General features: G+C 53.8%; 1 protein-coding gene across 2 annotated transcripts; it reads right to left on the reverse strand.

Moving 5' to 3' along the window:
- Positions 1–363: 363 nt before the first annotated feature.
- On the reverse strand, positions 364–23,748 carry PEDS1 (plasmanylethanolamine desaturase 1). 2 transcript variants are annotated; one of them, XM_037059886.1, is made up of 6 exons: positions 23,514–23,748; positions 15,520–15,639; positions 6,705–6,796; positions 5,384–5,528; positions 3,858–4,010; positions 364–1,782 (listed from the first exon to the last, which is right to left on the reverse strand). In XM_037059886.1, exons 1-6 carry the CDS (start codon positions 23,635–23,637, stop codon positions 1,661–1,663), a joined length of 756 nt encoding a protein of 251 aa, XP_036915781.1. In that variant the 5' UTR covers positions 23,638–23,748; the 3' UTR covers positions 364–1,660. The 2 variants fall into 2 exon arrangements, with proteins under 2 accessions (XP_036915781.1, XP_036915780.1); XM_037059885.1 differs by having other exon boundaries at positions 3,798–4,010; positions 23,514–23,747.

Here is a 23,748-nt window from a genome sequence, read left to right on the forward strand (position 1 = left end):
ACAAGACACTCATTTGTCCGAAATGTCCAGTATCTCTCCACTTGCACCAGCCTGTGAGGTTCTATATAACAAGTCTCCACTTTTCCAACCCCACCTTCCCCTTGCTCACTTCAGTCCAATCACACTGTCACTTAAAAACCCCAAGCTTGTTCCTGCCTCAGGTCCTTCACACTTGCTGTCCCCCAGGAGTCCTCTTTCCCCAGTTCTCACCCCAGCTGGCTCCTTCTCCACCTCCAGCTCTCAGCTCAAATGTCACCTCCTCAGGCTCTCCCAGGCCACACTGCCAAAGAGCCCCACTCTGCTTTTCCAGTGTGGTTCCATGCTGCTTGACTTTCTTTACAAATCAACATCTGAATGCCCGTATACATGTATTTATGTTTATTGTCCCTTTCCCCAGGGGTCGTCTCCACTAGGGTAAATCCTTGTTTAGTTTGTTCACTGCTGTGCCCCAGGGTCCAGGTCAGAGCCTGGTACACACTAGTTGCCAATACACATTTGCTGAAGGAATTCACTAATAGGGATCAACCTTCATTACTCAGTCATCATGATCTCTTGCAAAAGGATCATTCCTTACCAAATCACGAGTCCCTCCAAGTGTTTGGAGCAGATATCACCATTCATTAACTGTCTTGGGTGACAAGGCCTCCATCCTGAGCCCGGGGTTGCCCGGGAAGCTGGGAACAGGCTAGGGTGGCACCTCACCCTTCAGACTCCTTCCCCCGCCTTCCCCAGCCAACCAGGAAACACGAGGCTGCGGAGGTGAAGTAGATTCTCGCTGCTTTGTTATAAATATATTATGTACATCCAAAACATGACATTAAAATATTACTCCGTGTTACAGAAAAGATATTAAGGCTTTCTATTATTTACATTAAACAAGCAAGCACCTTTAAAAAAAAACAAACCAAAACGATAAAAGCCCCACTCTTCCTCCTCTGACACGCCCCCGGCCGGAGTGAGCACTGTGTCCCATTACAAGTGATTAAGACCCACCGCAGGGCTGTACCCCGCGAAGTCATCCTTCATTCACTTAGAAACACCCGCTCTGGCTGGAACCATGTGGGCTGGTGGGGGAGGAGGGGTCCAGACTTGGGTAGGGGACTCTGGCCTCTTTTGGCCACCTGCCCTCAGACCCTTGCTGCACTTTGCCATCTGTGAATGGACAGGCCAGGCCGGGGCCGTCCGCCAAGGCCTTTGGGGTCAGAGCTATGGCAGGGCAATGCTCCAGGGACACTTAGTGCCTGGGGGCTCCTAGACCACGGCAGGCAGACAAAGAGGGACAAATAAGACAACTTAGTTACCCCAATGCCAGCCATGCTGAAGGGCTACCCAGTGGGGCTAGGGGAGGGTGCAGTGTAGGGAGTGGGGGTGAGCTTCCCCTCTACCCAAGGGGCTCCTTTTTCTGCAGAGTCAGGCTTGGCAGAGCAGCTCAGGTAGCTAGGGAGGGGCCAAAGAAAGAAAACGGAAAAAAAAAAGGAAATTAAAAATCAGTGGCTCAAGTATTCTGTGTCACAAAGGGTGGGCTGGGGGTGCCCAGGCCCAGCCCAGGAGGCATCCTCTCCACCTGGAGGGGCCAGCACGAGGAAGGCTGGAATTTGGCAGATGGCTTCGGTTTGGGGAGGCTGGGGAAGGTTGGCAACAAGGCGGCAGGCTGGAGGAGTTATTTGATCTTCTGGGCCCATTTCATGTCATCTGCCCGAGGCTTCTCACCCGTCAGGCCCTGGATGAGGTCCTCTAGGCGTCGCCAGAAGCCCATCTTCTCCAGAGGGTAGTTGAGCCAGCCTGCAGTGGAAACAGGGTACCAGGGGGTTGAATGGGGGAGCAGTAGTTGAGGGAATATAGGGAGAGAGCTGCTCCTACCTGGGGCAGAAACTACATGGAGTGGGTCTGCAGAGGGGAGGGGACAAGGAGTGATCAAAGAATCTGGGAGGGGGGCCACCCACCAAGGGGCTCACGGGCTGCTCAGACAAGCCTTCATACCCTCACTCGTTTACTTTCTTACTGAGCATTTACTATGTGCTAGGTATGGTGGCTCTTTCTTATCATTTGGCTCAAATACCACCTCTCCCAGGAAGCCTTCCCTGACTACCACTTGAACTGTACTCCATGCCTGTCATGCCCCCATCTTTTATTTCTTTATAGCCTTTATGATAATGTAACCATTGTCATTAATTCAGCACTTTCCTGTTTTTTTTTATTGGTTTTTCTCCCCAACCCCCAACTAGAATGTCAGCCACGAACAGCAGAACCTCATGTTCTTTCACTGTTGATGCCCAAGTGCCTTGCATGGTGCCTAGCACATAGTAGGTGCTCAGTACACATTGCTCACAATCTTATTTCATATCTGTAGTAGTTTCCCATCCAAACCAGGTAGATACTATCACCAGCTCCCTTTCCACATGAGAAGACTGAGACCTAAAAGGGAGTTTCCCAGTGAGTAGGTGGCCAAACCCAGATGGGCCCCGGACGTGGCCGAGTGGTTAACTGAACTCCTACAGCCTAAAGTCTAGCGCCCACACCCGCCCTCAGAGACCATGACTTTAGGATATGCAAAAAAAAAAAATTTTGTGGCTCTCAGTTCTGCCTTCAGAAAAAAACAAAATGATCCCCCCCAAACAAAACCCCAGTAGCTTATTGAGTACCTACTGTGTGCTAAGCACTTTGACCCTGCCCTGTGCCGTTCACACCCTGCGAAGGTGGAATGTGCAGGAAGTGGCTACAGCCCCACTTTGCGGACGAGAAACGTGAGACCTGGGGGGGCCAGAGTCTTCTACAGGCACACGTGGAGGAGATGACAGCTGAACCTGAGTTGCCCTGACTTGAGAGCAGTTTATGTACTTAACCTTGAAAGACACCCGGCTGGTCCTGGCAAACCTGTGCACCTGACCTCTCCGGCACTGGCCCAGTACCAATGGCATATGTGCCTCCTTACTGTTCCTCAGTCAGACTCCGGGCATCTCTCTGCCTCAGAACATTTGTACCTGGTCTTCCTTTTGCTTGGCTGGATCCTTCCCCACTTATCTGCAAGGTCCCTCCTACACTCACTCCAGCTTTCTGACCTCTGTATGTGAGCAGCCACTCTCTGCCCTTCACTCGGGACTTTATCATCTTCCTTATCGCTCTGCCCCTCAAGCCCTCCACTCCAGCCGCACTGGCCTCCTTGCTGCCCTTCACACAAATGCACACGCCCCTGCCCCAGGGCCTCTGCGCCCACTCACTGTTCCCGCTACCTGCAATGCTCTTCGTTCAGATCTGCGTGACTTTCTCCCTCAGCTCGAATGTCACCTGCTCGGTGAGACCTTCCCGTGACCGCCCCATTGAAAAGGGGAAGCTCCCTATTCCCTTCTCCTACCCCCTGCTTTCTTTTCCTCCATAGCAGTTAGCACTCTCAGATGTAGTACCTACTCATTGTCTGGAATGCTCCCATTAGAATGTAAATGCCTTGAAGGCAGGACTTTTGCTGTTTTGTTCAGTGCTGTGTCCTATGTCCAGAGCAGTGCCTGGCACACAGTAGGTGCTTAATAAATATTTCCTAGGTAGATGGGTGGTTGGAATTATAACTACATGAGGTGGGGAGGGTGGTTTCTGTCTTGTTTACAACTGTGTCCTTAGCACCTAGAAGAGTGCCTGGCACATAGTGGGTCCTCAATTACTATGTTCTGGGAGAACATCCCCACAGGGCAAGGACGGTATGCCCTCCCACTACAGCCTGTGCCCTCCTGACCCAGAGGATGGAGTGACCCCATCCTCACCCTGAGGGGTGGGGTGGCCTATTCCATGCCGCCCTCCAGCCGCACCTGTGGTGATGCAGAAGTAGGTCTCGTGGGGAGAGACGTGGTGGATGCGGTGGTGCTTACGTGGCAGGATGACATGCCAGTCCTGCAGGAGGGTGACCCAGCGTGGCAGCCCAAAGTACGTGTGTGACCACTTGTGGATCTGGTTAGTGAAGGTGCAGAAGATGATCAGGCAGAAGACGAAGCATTCCCAGGGGTACAGCCGCTCCAGGGCTTCTGCAGGGTGGGGAGAGGGCGGGTACCCATAGGGCCCACATACTTGTCACATGGGGTGGGGACTGACCCCCAACTTGGCCTTCACTGCCTGCCTGGGGTAGCTCCCATCCCAGGCTGGTACCCAAGTGCCAGCCTCCCACGTGGCCTCGGGCAGGCTCAGACTCCGCTGATCAGTGGGCAGGTACTTCTGCTCAGAAAGCATAAGCACTGGTTAAGAACACGGGCTCTGGCGTTGCAGCGCTGGGTTCAGATTCCTGCCCTGATGTTTCTTGGCTGTATGAGTTTGGGTCAGCAACAGCATCCTGACATCTTAGCTTCCTCATCAATAAAATGAGAGTAAGTCTTTGTCTAGGTTCCCTAGAAGCACAGCCTGAGACAAGGATTCGGGTGCATGTGGTTTACGGGGGAGTGGGGGAGTGAGGGGAATCCTCTTCTGGAAGACCATGTGAGGGAGTGAGGGAAGCAGGACAGGGGCAGCGCTAAGTAAAGATGGGGTCGGGGAGTCTTGCCTTAGCCCGATCCTGGCGGAGGCGGGGGATGGACTTCAGGAGCGTTAATGACTCCCGAGTGGGTCCCACTCAGAAGTGAGGGGCCTGGTCTTTTGTAAGTGTTTCCTGTAACTGGCTTCGGGCTTATCTCCAGGGGAGAGATGGGACCTGCCCTAGTAGTTCTCAGAAGGGGCAGCTGGGAGCCACCACACCCAGTGGCCAGGGGAGGGCTCCACTTTTTGGGCAGCGGATGTGGGTGGGACACCATGGCTCCTACTACAGCACAGGCACCCATCACAACTACCCACTGGGGGTTGCTCTAAGGACCACTGAGGTGTCCAGTTGTCAGAACAAGACCAGGAAAAGGAAGGCCTCATTCCCCCACTTGACAGATGAGGCGCAGAGAGGCGCAGTGACATGCTTTGGGACACGCTTCCTCTCTAAAATAGGGAGGGCAGACAGCTGAACCCTCAGGGCTGCATGAGCTCTCAGCTTACGCTCTGTCCACTAAACTGGTGCAGCAAAACCAGGGCCGGGCAGGTGGCACAAATGAGCAAGGGGGCTGGGTGCAGGACAGCAGGGAGCGTGGGGACTGGGGAGTGCGCGTCCCGTCTAGAGGCAGCAGCCTCGGCTCCGCTGCAGCCCAGTGAAGAAGCCAAGTGCGAACAAGAACCCAGATGACCAGGTCAAATTGTTTAAGAGAAGCTGGAAACACAGAGCTTTATGTCAAATACCCCAATTTCACATGAAGGTTGCTAAAAATATTTTCATAACCTTGTGAGGGGTGAAACACATACATAAGCCATGGGAGGCTCACAGGGGCCAGGAAGAATGTTTGTCCCCAGTGGCCCCCGGGGGCCCGCCGCCAGCTGGCACGCCGCTCACCGGGGCTCTGGGTGCGGAATGTGTAGGCCATGTTCAACAGTGGCAGCAGTGTCACCAGGCAGTTATCTCCGTTGGTCTCGATGAAGTCATGGCGTGTAATGGCCGTCGGGTCGATGTGGTGCTCCCGGAACGGTCGGATGAAAGCCTGGGTAGGACGGGGGTGATAGGGCACATGGCTCTGGTCACTCAGCCCACGGTGGTCAGCCCCTCCCCACAACAGCCTGCACACACTTAATCCGAGCTCACCTCCTTGGCTTTGAGGTGCTGGAACATTCCATTATGCCACTGATACAGATCCCACCCAGCCTTCAGTGTCTAGGTCAAGCAGCTCTAGCAGAAGATGGGTCGAAATGACCTGGCAGGGACCTTGGGCTGGTCCTGCCCCCCTTTGGGCCTCAGTCTCCCCACCTAGGCTGTGAGGAGTCTTGAAGACAATCTCTGCCCTTCTTTTCCATCCTAAGACAGCTGAGGAGGCCCTCACAGTGACAGGCAGGACCCTTTGCTTCTTCCCAGCATCTAAGTCCTTCCTTCTGGTAACTCCCTCCCCTTTTATTCTGATGGGCTTAACCCCACCATTTCCTAGTTAAGAGTGAGCATGTGACCCCAGCTTGGCCAATCAGAACATTCCTTCCCTCTGGCTACAGTGACTGGCTGAGGAATGGGCATGTGACCCACGCTGGGCCAATGGGAGTGAGCCATAGGATTTTGGCTATAACTCTGGGAAAGGAAGTGCTCCCCCCTTGGGGGTGGCTGCTGAGACAGGAGAATGAAATTCTAGGAAGCTGGAAGCCAGCATGGCTACCTTACCAGGGGAAAAACCTACATGAGAATGAAGCCAAGGGAGAGGAAGACAGAGACAGACACTGAGAGAGACCGAGAAGAACATGGGTTGTCTGTCTGTCCTGCAGGACCCAGCCATGCCTTGATTTTCAGGCTCTATTCCTGAAATTTTCAGTACATGAATCAGGACCTTTGCTTGGTTAAGCCAGTTTGTATTAGACTTTCTATAACTTATAACGAAAAAGGTCTGACTGGTACAAGATCAAGTTCAATGAAAACAACCAAGTGAGCCATAGCACGGCAGGCAAAGGAGAACAAGAAGTGGCCCTAAAGTCAAAGGGTTCTGGTGAGGGAGGGGGACACATATCAAAGCTCTCCAGGAAATCCCAGGGGAGTCCTGTTCTAGTCCTGGAGGAGGGGCACGTTGGGCAGGCTGGAGGGGGGGTTCCCACCTTTCAGATGGGGAAACGGGTTCGGGCATCAGAGAGCCCCACCTCCTTCCAGAGGACACTGGCTGGGCGGGGTCAAGATACGCACGCACCTTCCCCACGATGGGTAGCTCCACGGAACCCCACGTGTCGGCTCCCCAGTGCACCAGGCCGGACAAGAAGTCAGCAAGGAGGGCCCCTGCAACTGTGCACGAGAACAGGGTGAGTGGTAGGCAGGGCAGCGGGGACAAAGAGGAGCATCTCCCCACCTGCCCACCCCAAACCGGGGAGTCACGCGTTCGCTCAGTGGCTTGCTTGCTCACTCACTCATTTGTCACGGGGAAGGCTGTCCCTTCTCTACTTGGGATGCTTTCTTTTCTGTGAATGGAGCCCCAGGCATAATACTCCTGGCCTCCATCTGGATCCGTCCCTTGACTTGCTCTGCCCCAGGGGAGGTACAGGGACTGAAGAGACTAAACTGGGCATGCTCAGATCAGCTCAACATTTCCCTGTTAAGAACTGACTATCCCCTGCTCTGACCCCCAAAAGTCCTTTGTAGGGAAGTCCACTCTGCTACAGCCTTGCCCGTGACAAGGCGGAATTGTCCTTCTGGGGTTTGGTGTTAAGAAAGTACCTTAACTGCAGATAGACACCATGTTCCCCAATCCTACCAAGCTTTGATCAACCATCAATGTGATTATTTGGCATCTAGCAGCCTTTTCCTTGTCTTTGTTCCCCACTGGTTCAGAACTGGAGTGGGGTCCCTTTACCATGTGCTCGAGGGTTCAGTGTGACACAGAGGTTAAGAGCCGGTAGATCTGGACTTAAATTCCAGCTGTCGTTCACCAGCTGTGTGACGCTGGGTATGTTACTTAACCTCTCTGGGCCCAAGATGCCTCTAGATGGATGGGGATGATGATGATTAAAAACACGGCAGCTACCATTTACTGAGCACTTTTAGTGTCAGACGCAAGTGCTTTACATGCCTGAGTTCAATAAGTTCTCATAACCGGTTAGAAGTTGGTCCCCTTTTCATTCTCACTTTACAGAGAAGGACACAGGTTCGGAGAGTAGAAGTCACTAGACGGAGGTGCGCAGATGGCATGCAGACCTGCCTTGGGGTCCAAATTTAACACAGTGGGAGGCCCCATCCCCTTGCACACGTGGGGCAACTGAGACAGAGAGGCGACCACCTTCCAAAGTAACAGCCCGGTGCCATCCCCCTCACACCGCCCTCTCGCCGCACCTCAGCCTCCTGGGTGTGTTCCCTTGCATGTCTCCGGGTCTTCGCATTTGCTTTTCCCTCTGCCTGGAACATTCTAGCCCAAGATGTAACCCAGCTCACTCCTCCACTTCCTTCAGGTCTTTACTCAAAGGCACACCTGATCTAAAACTGGGCGTGCTGTCACCTTCCAGCACTTCCTGTCACCTTGGACTTCAGGGGCTCGGTAAATACTCATTGAACCAGTCGATGTAAACACTAAGTCCAGTGCTTGGTGCACAGTGAGTCCTTAATACTCACTGTAATTGTAACTCAGTCATTCAGTCTGTGGTTCGGAGCCTGTGCTGTGGGCCATGCTCTGGAGCCAGACACACACCAGACGCCGAACTCCCTGTCTCCAGGGCAAAGAGATGTGAGGCGGGAAAAGCTATAAAATGTGGCAGGGAACGAGCACAGATTTCAGGGACAGTAAGTATAGTCCACGGGGTCATGGGACTTCAGGCAAGCTCTTTCCCTACCCCTCCTCAGACTCAGTCTCTCTGTGTGCGCTTGTTGTTCAAGGCCCACCTAGGCCATTTAAAGGTTCCCTGAGTTCTGCTAAGGTCCTCAGCCCCAGGACTGAGCCTCAGCCCTGGGACACTGTGAAGGCTGCAGAAAAGTCCCCAGGGGCCTCCCTGGAGAATGGGGTCATGAGCGAGGGGGCAAGAGAGGACATGCAGGTCACTGTGGACAGGCAGTTCCGATACTTGAGCCCAAGTTAAGGGGCAGCTGAGAATGAAGACCTCCCAGAGGCCCTGGAGCCTCCACCCAGTGGACACCAAACAGGGAACAGGTGGCGGAGGCAGGGGAGATGCCCACCAAGAACCTCTGTGCAGGAGGTTCTTGGTGACAATGACAGGTGGGCAGGTGAGGACAAGCACCACCTCCTGGAATGCGGAAGCTGAAGGATAAGCCCTAGCCTCTGGGCCTGTGTGCCCAGGGCCCCACCCGGGCTGGGCAGCCTTTTCCCCAGTGCCAACGCTGGGAGGGTGGACTCCGGTAAGAGTGCGGAAGGCCAGGCAGCTGGGAGCCAGGGCTGTTGCACTTGCTGTTCCCCCAGTTGGCTCCCCACCCCTCCCTAAGGTTCTCTGAGTGGCTGGCCCCTCCTCAGCCTTCTAGTTCAGGGCCAACATCACCCAACCCCCTGGTGAAAGCCAGCCTCTCCCCTCAGTCAGGTGCTCCTGGTCACATCTCTGTGCTTAATTTCTCTCATGGCACTTGTCACCGCCTGAGATGGTGCCATTTCTCATCTCTACTTCTTGGGTGAGGAAAGGGGCTCTGAGAAGTTGACCCCCCGCCCTGCACCATCCTGTGGAGTAAAAGTGGCAGCGTAGGATGGGCAAAGGCAGGTTTACCCGCCCCTAACACCACACCCTTTCATGCCCTTAAACTGGGCCTCAGCAGGTCCAGGGGCAGAGCTCCTGCGGCACAGTATGGGGTGCTCTATACACCGAACCTCGTGTCTACCGGGAGGGCCGAGAGGAGAGGCGCCGAGAGTTAAGGGGACTCTAGGTCAAGAATCAGGGGCCTCCTCTCTTGCTACCACATGGCTCTGTGACCCTCTGGGCCTCAGCATCTTCACTTGCAGAGAGGCCGGCATGGAGCCTCCAGAAGCCACTCAGCCGCCCCGTCACCGAGGGAGGCCCCACCCCAGCCTCTCCAGCAATGCCTCTAAATGCTCCCTGCACGCAAAGGCGGCCCCCCAGGGGGTGACCTGGTGCCCCTTAACTTTCCTTTTACCCCTGTTCCCTGCAACCGCTGACCTGCTTCTTATCCTAGATTGGCTTTGCCTATTCTAGAACGTCACATAAATGGATTCATGCAGTATGTGCTCTTTTGGGTCTGGCTTCTTTCATTGGCATAATGCCTCTGGAGTCATCCATGTAGCTGATGTAGCAGCTACATCGTTTTTATTGCTGAGCTGTATTCTGAAGTCTGGAGGTACCACGGCAGGTTCATCCATTTTGCTGTCGGGCATCTGGGCTGTTTTCCGGCGGGGCTGTTCTGGCTCACCTTCCGTGAAAGCGCTCATATACTTGCCTGTATGCAGACAGATGCCCTCGTTTCCTTTGTGTAAAGATGTCAGCTTTTTATCTATTTAGTCTTTTCTTAAAGATTTTATTTACTTATTTTTAGAAAGAGGGAATGGGAGAATGAAAGAGAGGGAGAGAAACATTGATGGGTGACAGACACACCGCCTGGCTGCCTCTCACACGCCCCCACCTGGGGACCTGGCCTGCAACCCCAGGCACGTGCCCTGACTAAGAATGGTACAGGTGATTTCTGGGTTCGCAGGCCAGTGCTCAGTCCACTGAGCCACACCTGCCAGGGCTATTTAGGTTTTTTCCTTGACATTTACTGGACACTTCAGGTACCAGGCCCTGTGTCAGCACCTTAAATGTTTTATCTCTTTTAATCCCTGCACTGCACTGAGGCCAGTCCTAAGCCGGTTACACATCTTATCTCCATAACCGCCCTGAGCATTTAATCCTTACAGATGACAGAAACAGCAACAGAAACGACGCAGAGGGTCCCCGACTTACAATGGTTCGACCTATGACTTTTCAACTTTACGATGGCACGGAAGCAACGCACATAATAAGAGTATTTTGTTGGTTTGTTTTTTATATAGTTGACACAAAAATATATTAGTTTCAGTGGTACAACATAGTGACTAGACATTTACATTCCTCATGATGTGATCGCCACAGTAGGTCTAGTAACCATCTATCACCATGCAAATTTTATTACAATGATTTTGACTATTTTCCCTACGCTGTACATCATTACATCCCCATGACTTTTTTCTTTAAATTGGAGGTTTGTACCTCTTACTCCCCTTCACCCTTCTTACCCATTCACCCATCCCTCTCCCCACTGGCAACCATTAATTTGTTCTCTGTATCTAAGAGTGAGTTTCTGTTTTATTTATTTGTTTTTTAGATTTGACACATAAGGAAAATCATGTAGTATTTGGAGAAGATGTAGAGAAAAGGGAGCCCTGTACAACACTGGTGGAGTTGTAAATTGGGCAGGAACTAAGCAAAACTTTTTGGAGGTTCCTCAAAAGATAAAAAATACAACTACAATACAACCCAGAAATTCTACATCTGAGTATCTATCTGAAGAAAATAAAAACAGTAAGTTAAAAGTATATAGTATAAAGTACGCGATGTTTCACAGTGTATTGTAAAATGAGCTCTGTGCATGGGTGTTGCCCAACTGTGGGCTAATGGATCTGTTCTGAGCTCGTTTCAGGACGGCCAGGCTATGCTATGGTGTTCAGCAGGTTAGGCGTATTAAGTGCATTTTTGGCTTCCAATATTTTACCAGGATGAAACCCCATCCTAAATCAAGGAGCACCTGTATTAGAAGAAACGACATTTGTGGTATTGGTTAACACTGGAGCACTTCCTGCCCGCTGGATCCTATGCAGAAGGTGTTAAAAAGTGCACCATTGGGAGTCACAGCTCTCCGCACCTTACATGTGGGCTGTGCGCTCAGTGCCTTCCAGAGAGAGTGCAGGATGGAAGGGGGCGGGGGGGCAACTTTGCAGTGGAGAAAGCTGGCAAACACACTTGAGCCAGGGGGGTCTCACCGGCAGTGTGTGCCCTTGCTAGGATGCGGTGAAAATGACCCTCCCCCTCTCGGCTCTTCCTCTGCAGAATGCGTATCCCAATCTGAGGAGTGCGCCGCACTCCTGCACAGGGGCGTGCAGCGAAATGCCCGTCCTCCTCAGAACTGCCAAGGTCACCGAAAACAAGGAAAACATGAAAACTGTCTCAGCTAAGAGGAGCCTACAGAGGCACGACAACCAAGTGTGGTGGGGAGTCCTGAGTGGGATCCTGGAACGGGAAGAGGACATCGGGTAAAACCACGGGACACACCGCGGACTCCAGTCCATAATAACACATCCATACCGGAACACTAATTGTAGCCGATGCGCGATACTGGTGCAGGACTTAAGATGCTAATAATAGGTGAGCCTGGGGGCAGGGGCGTACGGGAACTGTCTGTACTATCTCCTCATTTTCTGTAAGTCTAACTGTTCCAAAAATAATGTCTGAAAAACCGTATATTACCTCACTTCATGTCTACTGGGATGGGCCCCACCACACCCCGACGGAAGAGGAAATGAGACGCAGGGGGTAAGGACTGGCCAGGGCCACACAGCCGCTGGACAGTCAGGGCTCCGGGCACGTGGCCAGAGACCATCACAAAGTGTTCAGGATGACACCGAACCTTCATGTCTGGGAAATGCAGATTTTAATAGTACTCACTTCATGTGACTAAAATCAAGTTCATAAGGTGGGCTAGCGCGGTCCCCGGGACACAGTGAGTGCTCCCCAAGTGCAGCTGCAGCAAGCAGTTTCAAAGCTACTCCTCTCAGAGCCCCCTCGGCCTCGTCGCCTGGTAGAGGGCCAGCACCCGGCCCTTTCAGGCTGCCCAGCAGGGAGAGGTGTCCCCTTGGGCAGAGGTCAGGAACTACTCTGGGAGAGAACGAGCTCTCCCCTCCTTCGGGGAGGAAAGGGCCCTGGGACCCCCAGGCCCCAGGCTGTTTTCAGACAGACAGCAGGCCTGCTGCCTGAGGCTGCTTTAACAGGGACAGAGGTGGCAGAGGCGGGCACACAGAAGCTTCTTTGTCCTAGCCGGTGGCAGTGGTGGTGGTGGCTGGCAGATAGCTCACCCTGGGGACTGCTTCGGCCGGATTGCCTCCAGGTCTGCAGGACACTGGGGCGGGGTAGGGAATGGGGGGTGACTCACTCCGGGCAGCCCTGACTCACCCGGTGACCCTGAAACAACCCCTGGGCCTCTGGGATGGGGGGCCCCACTTCCTCACAAGTCACCCAGTGGAGACTTCTTCGTCCCTGCCCAACTCTTGGCCTGGGGTGGACACTGAGACAGAGTTGACACTGCTGAGGGCTGGTCTACGGGCTCCTGAGCCAAACCTTGGCTTTCTGCTCAGACCACACAGAGACACCCCACCCGACTAGTCACCAAAACTCCTACTCTCTCTTTCAGGGACCAACTCACACACCCCACACCACCTTTGGAATAAAAACCCTGGCCCGCTCTCTATTCCCTGAAGCACTGGGCACACACCAGCCTCAGGGCCTTTGCACCTGCTGTTCCTGTTGCCTGGACTACCTCTCTCAGAAACGTCTGCCAGGCGCCCTCCCCCACCTCCACACAACTGTCACTTGTACAGAGAAAGCTCCCCTGACCTCTCCCATCTTCCCTGCCTACGCCCTTATCTTGATCACGTGGCACTGTGCCACCTGTCTGAATTTATTAACTGCGGGCCTTTTCACGATTCTGCCTCCCGTGATTCCAGAGGCATTCCAGAGGCGCCGGGACCTCTGGGGAGATAATGCTGGCGGGCAGTGGGGTGGGTGCACAGGCTGGCACTGTGCCCTTGCCTCCCACGGGTTAACACACAAATCGGCGCAGCTACTTAGACTGATTAGGGACTGTGTCAACACTGCTATCAGGGGACTGTCTGCTCTTATCAGCCTGGAGGCAAAGGTACGAGATTCGGAAACTGGCATCAGATGCGCTGGCCTGTCAGGTCTCCTGGGCCCAGGGCTGGAAGCTGCCTGGTCCCAGCCACAGAAGGGACTGGTGACCTGCCTGGGATGTTCGCTGTCCTGGTTCACACAATACATACTTAGGCCCAGAGGCTGCTGACCCTCTGCCCCAGCTGGGCCTGCTGCCTGCTGTTTCCCCCCAGTGATAACTTTGAGAGCTGGGCATGTCTGAAAGAAAATTCGACCCCGGGCTCTGCTGCTGCCTGGGCGGGGGGAGTGGGTGGGGTGGGCCAAGGGGCAAGTGTCGCCTGGCCATTCAGAGGACAGTGATCAGAACGTTTTCACTAGGTGGCCATCAAGAGTTCAAAGTGCCCAGCCTGGGGCCTGGCACACAGTAGGTGCTCCGGAAATACCCACTGACCACCGAGGCAGAAGGCCCTGGCCCTGGTGAGTGGTATGCTGGACCATGACCCCTCGCTACCTCTCTTCGGTCACTGGTCCTCTCAGCAGTTATGCATGTCTGCATTCTGCCCTTGAGCCCTAGGAGGCAGGGACTGTGAGCAGTTTCACTTAAAGATGTGGAAAATGAGGCTCAGAGATGCAATGACACTTGCCCAAGGCCACACAGCCAAGACATGCTGGAGCCGGGACTGAACCCAAATCTGCAGGGGCCTAGGTGTGTGTGCTGTGTGAACCACCCCAGATGAGGCTGTAGGCTCACACTGTCTGCATCACTGCCATTGAATGAGAGGCTGGCAGTGCAGGCCCCTCTCCCCTCTCTCCCCTCTGGGCAGAGGGGGCGCGTCTGGCTCCTACAGGCGGGGCCCAGGCTCCCCAGCACTGGATGGGCTCACCCCCTTCCCCTCCAGCTGGCCTGGCTGGCCCCCTAGCACATGCCCACCCCCACCCCAGATGGCTTATTTGCTGGCCTGAGCACCACTGGCTTAAGCAGCCAGAATGATTTTAATGAGAGTGTAGGAGCTGAATGCTGGAGTGGAGACAGTGAATTAAGAAGTATGTTGTGCTTCTGGCTTGAGACGTGACTCTGAGCCAGGCCCTTCTCCAGGCCTCAGTTCCCTCATCTGAAAAATAATGAGGTAACTGTGGCATCTGCCTCCCAGGTTGTGGATTGGTGAGGACTGACCAGGGAAACTACTCAGAAGGCACTGATAAGTGTGTTTCTTCATTCATTCATTCATTCACTGAATATTTATCATGTACCTACTGTGTGTGAGGCCTTGTGCTTGGGGCTGGGGATGTAGCAGTTAACAGGCAAAAGTCTCTACTCTTAGGAAGCTGACCTTTGATAGAGGAAACACAGAATACACATAAAGAAATATATTGTATAAAAATAGGGTGGGGGATAGTATATGTCAGGGCTGCCATTTTTAGGGATAATTGGGGGCGGGGCAGCTCCCAGGGGAGGTGACCTCTGAGCAGAGAGCTGCGTGAGGTAGTGAGCTACGCAGGTATCTACAGGAAGTGTTCCAGGCACAGGGGAAAGCACGTGCAAAGGCCCTGGGTTAGTGGGTCTGCACAGGCACAGTGAGGAGGCCAGTGGGGCGGGAGCTGGGTGAGCCAGAGAGGAGTGGAGGGAGATGAGGTCCCAGGAGGAGTGGGGACGGAGCTGGGCTGAGGGGTTGGTTCATTCTAAGTGTACAGAGGGGATGGGGGGAGAGGCATGACCTGACTGAGGTTCTAACGGGGTCCCTCTGGCTGTGTATGGAGAATGGAGGTGAAGGTGGAAGTGGGGAGGCCAGGGAGGAGGCTCCTCCGAGAGTCCATCGGGGAGGGATGGTGGCTGGATCGGGGTGGGGCAGTGGAGGGAAAGAGCAACAGCTGGATTCTGGATGCAGTTTGAAAGTGGAGCGGAGAACGTCAGCTGATGCTTTGGATGTGGAACGTGGAAGAGAGCAGCTGAGGATGACACCCAGGTTTCTGGCCCAAGGGACAGGAAGGACACGGATGCCACTGACTGAGAGGCGGCGTTCCCACAGCATGTACTGCACTGGTGCACACACGAGCACGCATATCCACACACGTATACATGCATACAAGTCACCATCAGAGGGGCATGGACTCTAGGTGTGTCCCTGGCCCCTGGGGAAACAGGCAGGGGGCAGAGCCATGGGCACTCACCAACACCCAGCATCACAAGGGGCGTGTGCTCCCAGCGGGCCAGCAGCAGGAGGTGGACCAAGTTGTAGGCCAGGAGGCTGAAGCACAGCACCACGCAGCACCACTCCTGGAAGCGCTTGCCTGTGGGGAGGGAGGGGACAGGTGAGGGTGCAGGGCAGCTTCTAATTCTCAAACGCAGCCAGAAATCAGGGCGTGGGAGTGAAACCTTCTCTTTAAATGTTGCCACGTATTTTTAATAGGCACACGAGCCTGGACAAGCTGAGACTCAGCGCAGCTTTGTTTGAGGTGTCAAACCACTGAAATAACTTGTGCCCCTGGCCTGGGGGACCAGCCAAATGAATGTGGTCCACAGTATCTCTGGAGCTAGCAAAAAGCCAGTGTGTGTATGTGTTAGAATATCCAGGACGTATTGGTAAGTGCAAACGGCAGCCATTTATACCAAAAACAAACAAAAAACCCCACGTGGGTGACACAGAATGTGTGGCAAAGCCCCTAAAAAAACTGTTTGCCCAGGCAGCTGGTCCCAAGGGCATCAAAGACCCTTAATGAAAATAATTTTCTTATCGTCAGTGTTTACATCTACTGAGCAGTTACTGTGTGCCAGGGACCAGCTGGGGTGATGCTATTTTGCAGATGAGAAGTGTGAGGTCGGAGTGGTGCCAGGGAGTAACCCAAGGCCACCCGGCTGGTCAGCTACAGGACAGGACTCTGTGGCCAGAGGGTCTGGCTCCTGAGACCCTGCTCTTACCGGTCCTGCTGTCCTTGGTCCCTCCCTATCACCCTATGGCCTTGGCTACATTCTGGGACAGGAGCACCTTAAACAATAAGGCCAGGCAGGCCCCAGTGAGTGATTAACCACCGAAGGGGCCAGGGCACGTAAAGATGTTACCTCCACCAAAAAAAGAAAGAAAAGAAAGATTTCTCCTGCATCTGTCCTCTCCTCTGTTTAGTGCTTTGTATATGCTGTTTCCTTCACCCCTCTGCACCAGGCTGACTTTGGCACTGTCCCTGAAAAGCTCAACCTGGAACCTCTGCCTCCAGGAAGCCACCCATGATTCCTCTTCTGACCCCCGGGCTCCCCCAACATGGGATCCCTCATGTGGGACTGTCACTGTCTGCATAACGTTCGTCTTCTCCTACCCAAATGCGAATTCAGGAGGCCTAGGACTGTGTCTGGTTTGCTCACCAGGCCCCTAGCACACAGTAAGTGCTCAATAAATGCTTGTGGACTAAAATTCTCAATGATGATCCTAAGGGACAGACTGCCAGGCTTAGTCTCTGGGAGCCACACCCCCAAACACTTGAGAAGGAAACATATTGTTCCTGGTAGGGAAAGAGGCTCAGAGAGGGGGAAGGGGCCTCTCCCCGTCACACAACAGCAAGCTGCGCCCTGAGCCAGGCTCAGAATAGCTGCCTTCTCCTGGCCCCGAGAAAAGACCGAGACTCAAAGTGGGGAAGGGCCAGGACTCTGTGCCTCGGGTCACATTCCCTTGGCCCCTTCTCATATGGATGAGGACACTGAGGCCCAGAAGTAGCAAGGACCTCGACAGGGGTCACAGCAGCAGAAAAGGGCCTAGAACCCCTTGCTTCCTGCTTCTCAGTTGTTTCCTGTGGGCTGTGCACACCCCCACAGCCCCCAGCTGATGTCACCATGATCTGGCTCTGCAGGGCCTCCCCTGACTGGTTCCTCTTTGTGGCCCAGGCCTGGGGCTCAGAAGTAGGAAGCCTGGGGAGGGCAGTCAGCGGGGGTAAGAGACAGGTGATTCCGCAATGCCAGTAACAATGGATGACACCCACTGAGGCCTACCACAGCTGGGGTGCCGGGGTTATCCCACATTGGAGATGCCACAGACCCACAACCTCTGGCATATTTTGCTCTCAGGTGAAAAAAAAATTAACTACACACACACACAGTCACATAAAATTCTGTTCCTTGCTTCCCTTGAGAACATAGGACTCTGGCCACCCTGGGGCCTGAGCAGCGCCGGCTGCTCTCATCAGAAGGGAGCGAGCAAGGGCTCCCAGGTCACCTTAGTTCCCTCCACTACTGGTGGCCTCATATTGGGTGGCTCCTTTGGTGGCAGTCCTGGCCAGGTCCCCACAGTCATCTGAGTTTTTGAGCCTGAAGCACAGTCTCATTCAATTCTCAGTCCTTCCAGGTAGGAACTGTGTGACCCCATTTCCCAGATGAGGAAACTGAGGCTCAGTGAGTAAAAATGAAGAGCTGAGTTAAAAAAAAAATCCTGAACTCACAAACTGCCCCCTGCCATGGAGAATGGAGAGTGTCCCTGAAATCTGAATATACAGGGTCTGCCCAGAAGGTCTCCAGCCATGTAATATGAAAGATAGAGACATTTACTGAACACGATACAAGAAACATTATATGTAGCACAGTGATGCCTCAGTCCCCTTCAAAGCAGGCACCTAGAGACCTCACACAGTTCTCTCAATTGCCATCAGCTGCCCTGTTGTATTTTCCTGAATCTCATTGAAGGTCTGAAATCCCTTCCCTTTCAAAGGTGACTTTAGTTTTGGGAAAAGCCAGAAGTTGCAGGGCACCAAATCTGGGTTATAGGGGGGCTGAGTCACTGGGTGATTTGATGTTTCACAAAAAACTCTGCACAAGATGTGATACATGAGTGGATGTGTTGTCGTGATGAAGCTGCCAATCACCAGTTGCCCACAGCTGCAGACTTCTGAGTCATCCAAATATTTTCCGCAGAGGAATGTTCAAGCTCAATGCAAAATCTGATGCAAATTCTTTGCTCTGCTCGCTATCATTTTGAATGTGACTGCCACACAGTACACGTGCTCACTCAATGGCATCTACCACCCCCACTGACTAGTACAGTGAAGTCGTCATTGTTCACAGATGCACATTCCAGTTCGCTCTCCTTGGCTCCCAGGCTACATCAATGTCATGCAAACCATTCTTGTTATATTAACAATGGCTGGACTTTCTCCAGATGGACCTTGTATTCCCATCTAAACTTTCTTTGGCCCTGGAATCTGGATTCTTTTGCAGACCAAAGGCCTCAACTTTGACCCATAAAATATCTACAATAATGGCCTTCATGAAGTACTTCCTACATGCCAGGTACAATGCCAGGAATAACCTCAGCTGACCTTCACCATGCACCATGGACCTTGGTCCCTTCCTTCAGAGGAAGAAAGACTAGGCCTGGAAAGATGAAGTGATTTGTCCAAAGTCCGAGGAGAGTCACCTAAGTCACATCAGGGACAGTTAGCCCGACAGGGCCTGCATGGTCATGTGATCTAGAAGCTGTCACTTTACAGATTGGTAGACTGGAGCCGGGGAGAAGGGCTTTGCTGGGACACAAGAGCTCGGGCTGCCTCTGGCAGAGAGCTGGGGCCTTGCTTTTCTGAGCCACCCCTGGCCTGGCCAGGGCCCATCATCTGGGCTGATTACAGCAGTGACTACCAGCCTGGGGAGGGGGCCGGATTGTGTGCGGTGGTTGTGGAGGGCTGTGAGGTGCAGGGGAGGTCAGGAGCCAGGCCTCAGCCCTCTCTGCTGTCCTGGGGACAGGCTGCAGCCAGGGGCTTGGCACCAGGCCCAAATCTTCTAATGCGGTCAGACAAGCTCCGGACAACCTGTACTTCTGATGGCCTCTGGCCACTCAGAGACCCTTGGCCTCGGGAGAGTGTGGATAGGATGTAAGGAGAAGGCAAGGAACAGGCAAGGAATCGGGAGACAGAGGTGAGGAACAGAGGCAGAAGAGAGAAGCGGACAGAGGGAGAGGGTAGAGGAAGATTAGTAAAAGAGAAACAGCATGGCCAGAGGGGAGGAGAGAGAAAGAAGTGGAAAAAGAACAGACTGAGGGAGGTGGAGAGAAAGCTGAGCCCAGAGTGTGGCAGGGACCAGGCCTGGCTAGGGAAGGGGCCCACGCCTCTGTCCTCTGGATTTCGTCAGGCCCTTTTGGGGGACTGAACCCAGGTTCAGCTCTGAGGCTCCAGGCCAGGACTTCTGCTCCATGCCCCGATCCCTTCTACCTATCTGCTAACCTGATACTAAGAGCCCCTATGTTCTCCAGGGCAGGGGGCATCGGTACTTAGCCAGGGGTCAGGTGAACAGCTGACTAGAGACCCCTCAGGATCCACCGCTGCTGCTTCCCAGGGCACCTGACTAGCCGACCCATAGGCAGGCCTCAGCAGACACCTGCCTCTCCTGCTGGCTTGCCCAGGAGGTCAGGAGAGGCCTGCCGAGACTGCCAGGCCCGTCGCAAATCCTGGCACCTGGCACAGGGAGACTGTTGCTATGAAACCCAAATCCAGAGTGGGGCAGACAATGGGACCCTCTGGCTCCTGGCACCAGCAGGACTCTTTGTCCGTCCAGACACTTGGGGCCCATGGGATTGGGCTGAGGCTCCCTCCACCCCAGGCCTCACTGATCAGGTGACTCACAGCTCCCAGCAGACACAAAGTCCACTCTCTCTGCTCCGCTGACCTGGAACATTTGACCCCTGCCTGCACGCCCACCTTGGGCTGGCTCACTCCCACAGTGAAGACTGAGAACACGGAACCAAGAGTGCCCTCCACCAGAGTTCTGGTTCTGGCACTGCTAACTGGCTGTGTGATTGTGGGCAGGTCGCTATTCTTTGCTAAGCCTCAGGAAGTGTTGCCAAGGTGGGTGGGGTACTTGTGAAGCGCTGGCCCTTGAGGAAAACCAAATGGATGCAATACCTGGCCTAGCCAACGTCCCCCTGGTAAGGAGAGGTCCAAGCCCAAACCAGGTGGTACAAGTGTAGGAAGAAGATGTTCTTCTCCATGAGCAGGCTACATGGGGTGGGGGGTGGCGGGAGGTCCCAGCTTCCTTTCCTATAAATGGAGTCAAGGCCAAGGTGCTCCTCAGACAACTGTAGTGAGGATGACATGAGAGCATGTGAAGAAAATGCCCAGAACATGACAGGGCTCAATACATTTTCTTCACCTTGTTATTGCTGCCAGCTGTCACAGTGTCAACCCCCCACTGGCCCCAGGAATCTCAAGAATCTAGTCCTGCCCAGACTGGTATGGTTCAGTGGGTTGGGCATTGTCTCACGGAACAAAAGGTCACTGGTTCGATTCCCAGCCAGGGAATCGAACCTTACATGCCAAGGTTGCAGGCCAGATCCTCAGTTAGGGGTGTGCAAGAGGCAACCAATAGATACTTCTCTTGCACACCAGTATTTCTCTTCTTTTTCTCCCTCACTTCCCATCTCTCTAAAATAAATAAACAAAATTTTAAAAGAAAAAGAATCTACTCCTGTAAGTCAGAATCCGTTCCTGTTCTCCCTTCACTCACTCTGCTCCAGCCCTCAAGTTTCCTTGCTATTCTGCAGATACTCCAGGTTCGCCCCTACCTCAGGGCCTTTGCACTTGCTGTATCCCTGGTCTGGACTAATTCTCAAATATCTTCATGCCTCCCTCTCTTCAGGTCTCTGTTCAAATGTCACCTGCTTAGAGAGGCCTTAACTGTCTCTTCTAAAATGTTACCATCCCCAATATTTCATTTCCCCCTTTTCTGTCTATATATTTGTCCTACTGGGCAAGAGGGGTATTTCACCTCCGTATTGGGCTTACTAAAATGCCAGCCCCATTTTTTTCTTGTCTTGTTCACCACTGTGCCACCAGGTCTAGAACAGGGATTAGGACAAAGTTGCTTAATATGTAGTGAGCCTGGCTGCTCATTTTATAGGTCAGGCCCAGAGAGGTCAAGGTATTTCCTCAAGGACACACAGGAAAGGGACAGAGGGAAGTCTATGAAATTTGGAAAAGCTAGTGTGGCCAGTTTCCCTCCCTCCACTCCACACACCTCAGCTCCATGTCGGGAGGTGTTATACCTTGACTGCAGGTTTGGGAGACCAGGAGGCTGTCTGCAGCCTCGGATCCCAGCATGGCTATTCTTCAGAGAGTGAAGGGCCCTTGGGAAGACCAGAACTAGACAAAGACACCATTATGGTGAAATGGGGAGATGGGGTCCCTAGGGGAGGCTCAAAATGCTCAGGTATGATTTGGCTGAAAGTGGGTAGGGCTTACTCGAATGGACAGGGCTGTGCACCAAAGGAGGAGGCCTTTGAATCCTTACCCTCAATTCTCAAGTGCTGAGTCTGGGGACCAGAGAAGTGAGGCAGCTCACTCCAAGATTCACAGGAAACGTCAGACTTTTGGGTTAGCAATAGGGAGCACCTACTGTATGCCAGGCACTGTGTCAAAGTGGATGGTCTCATTTCCTATTCCTAATGACACTAAAGAACAAATAAGATTTACCCTGTACCCATTTTACAGGTGAGGAAACTGAGGCTTAAGAGAGGGGAAATGGCACCCTGGCTGGTGTGGCTCAGTGGATTGAGTGCCAGCCTGGGAACTGAAAGTTTCCTGGTTTGATTCCCAGTCAGGGCACGTGGCTGGGTTGTGGGCTAGGTCTCCAATTGGGCGGGTGAAAGAGGCAACCAATCGATGTTTCCCTTCTCTCTAAAAAATAAATAAAATAAAAGAGAGAGAGAGAGAGAGAGAGTGAGCAAAGGAGAAGGAAAATGGCTTGTTCCAGGTCACACACCTAGGCAGCAGAGTCAGGACGCCAAGCCCAGAAGTTAGTCCATAGGCTGAGTGTTTTGGGAAAAGGCGGAAGAAACCATGACAGCATGGGCCAGGTGCCTAAGTGAGGTCAGAAAAAAATAAGACCCAGAGCATGGAATTACAGGCCCAGAAAGGTCCCCGGTGATTGTCCATGAGAATGCAAATGGCCCCTGTTATGGCAGAGATGATGTTTGCAAAGTCAGGCCGGTCAAGCCAGAGGTGGTGGTGGAGCCACGCCCACCCCAGGCTAAGGCTGCAAACCTTAAGATGTCAGAATGTCCTGACAAGCAAAGCTTGGGGTGATGACCATGGTCAGCAGAGCAGCCTCTGACAACTTCCAGTCACCTGACTCTGGAGTCCTCAAAGGCACTTCCTTAAGGCCTGGGGACACTTGGCCTTCTTGGGGCCAGGCAACGAGATTCCTGGGGCTCAGGAGGAAGTCCGAGAAGGGGTTGGGGGTTGGTGTTTGCTGGAGCATAAATGGTAGGCACAGTGGTAAGAAGCCAGAGGCCTTGGCCTGAGGGCAGAATGGGAGCAAGGGTCTCCAAGTTGTGGTCTGGTCTGGGGAATATGGAGACTTGTACATCCAAGTCCCAATGGAGGGGCTAATATATCCACACGGGTAAGGGGCAAAGGATAGAGTTATGGCTTGTGTTGGGAGGAGTTTAAACTGGAGGATTTGCAATGCCCTCCCACTGGTAATTCCGGAATACTAGGTGAGGGGCTGAGCGGTCCTCACTGCAGGGAGTTGTTGTTGGGTGGGGGTGGGGCGCAGATGAGGAGAGGGATGGAGGGGAGGGATGGAATGGTGGTCTGTAGTTTCAGCCACCGAAACTGTAACTAGGATAGGGGTTTGGGGGAAGGGCATCTGGGACTCTGGGTAGCTGGAGGCCCCTGAATTTGGGTGCTACATTTAGGGGTTGAGGTCACTGTTTCCAGCCCAGGGACCTATGGCGTGTATTCCAAAACTAGGGAACCTGGGACCAGGTGTGACTTTTAGGGGGCCTGGGCGGTGCATGTAGCCGAGGAACTCCCTCCAGCTTGTACTGGGCTCTGGGGTTGGGGGGGTTCCTAAGTCCAAGGGCACTCTTTGCAACCGCGGGTGCCCTGAGGCCAGGATCCAAATCTGGGAGTGTGATGGGAGCTTTTTTGTAGTCCCCGGAACTGATATTGCAGTTCCTCGATGCGGGGAGTCTTGGCATCCAGAAATCCTGGAGGCTAGATATCTGCTCGGGCTTGGAGGGGCGCTGGGATGGGGTCCCCAAACTTGGGGGCACTATTTGCAAACAGAAGCCGAGGCTAGAACTCTATATCGGGGCCTGGGGCTGGGGTTCCAATCTGGGAACCCGGGGTCGCTGTCCGCAGCCCCGGCTGGTGACTGCAGGCCCTGGGGAAGATGGGGGTGGCGAAGGTCCTACCTGGCGAATAAAGCGCGGCCAGCTCGCGGGCCCCGGCGTGCTGCGCGCCCCAGCGCCGGCAATACGTTGCTTCGTCCTCGTCCAGCTCCGGCTGCTGGCCTGGCCAGTCCTCGGTGCCCGCCATGGCCACTGGCCCGGCCCGGCCCGGCAGGTGCGCTCTGCTGGCTGCGGCGGCAGCAGCGGCTGCAGGGCCGCGGGACCGCGGCGCTATCACGCCGCCCAATGACCGCCCGGC

Source organism: Sturnira hondurensis, unplaced genomic scaffold (genome assembly GCF_014824575.4).
Source record: "Sturnira hondurensis isolate 20B ecotype Veracruz unplaced genomic scaffold, ASM1482457v3 Scaffold0011378, whole genome shotgun sequence".
Lineage (NCBI taxonomy): Eukaryota > Metazoa > Chordata > Mammalia > Chiroptera > Phyllostomidae > Sturnira > Sturnira hondurensis.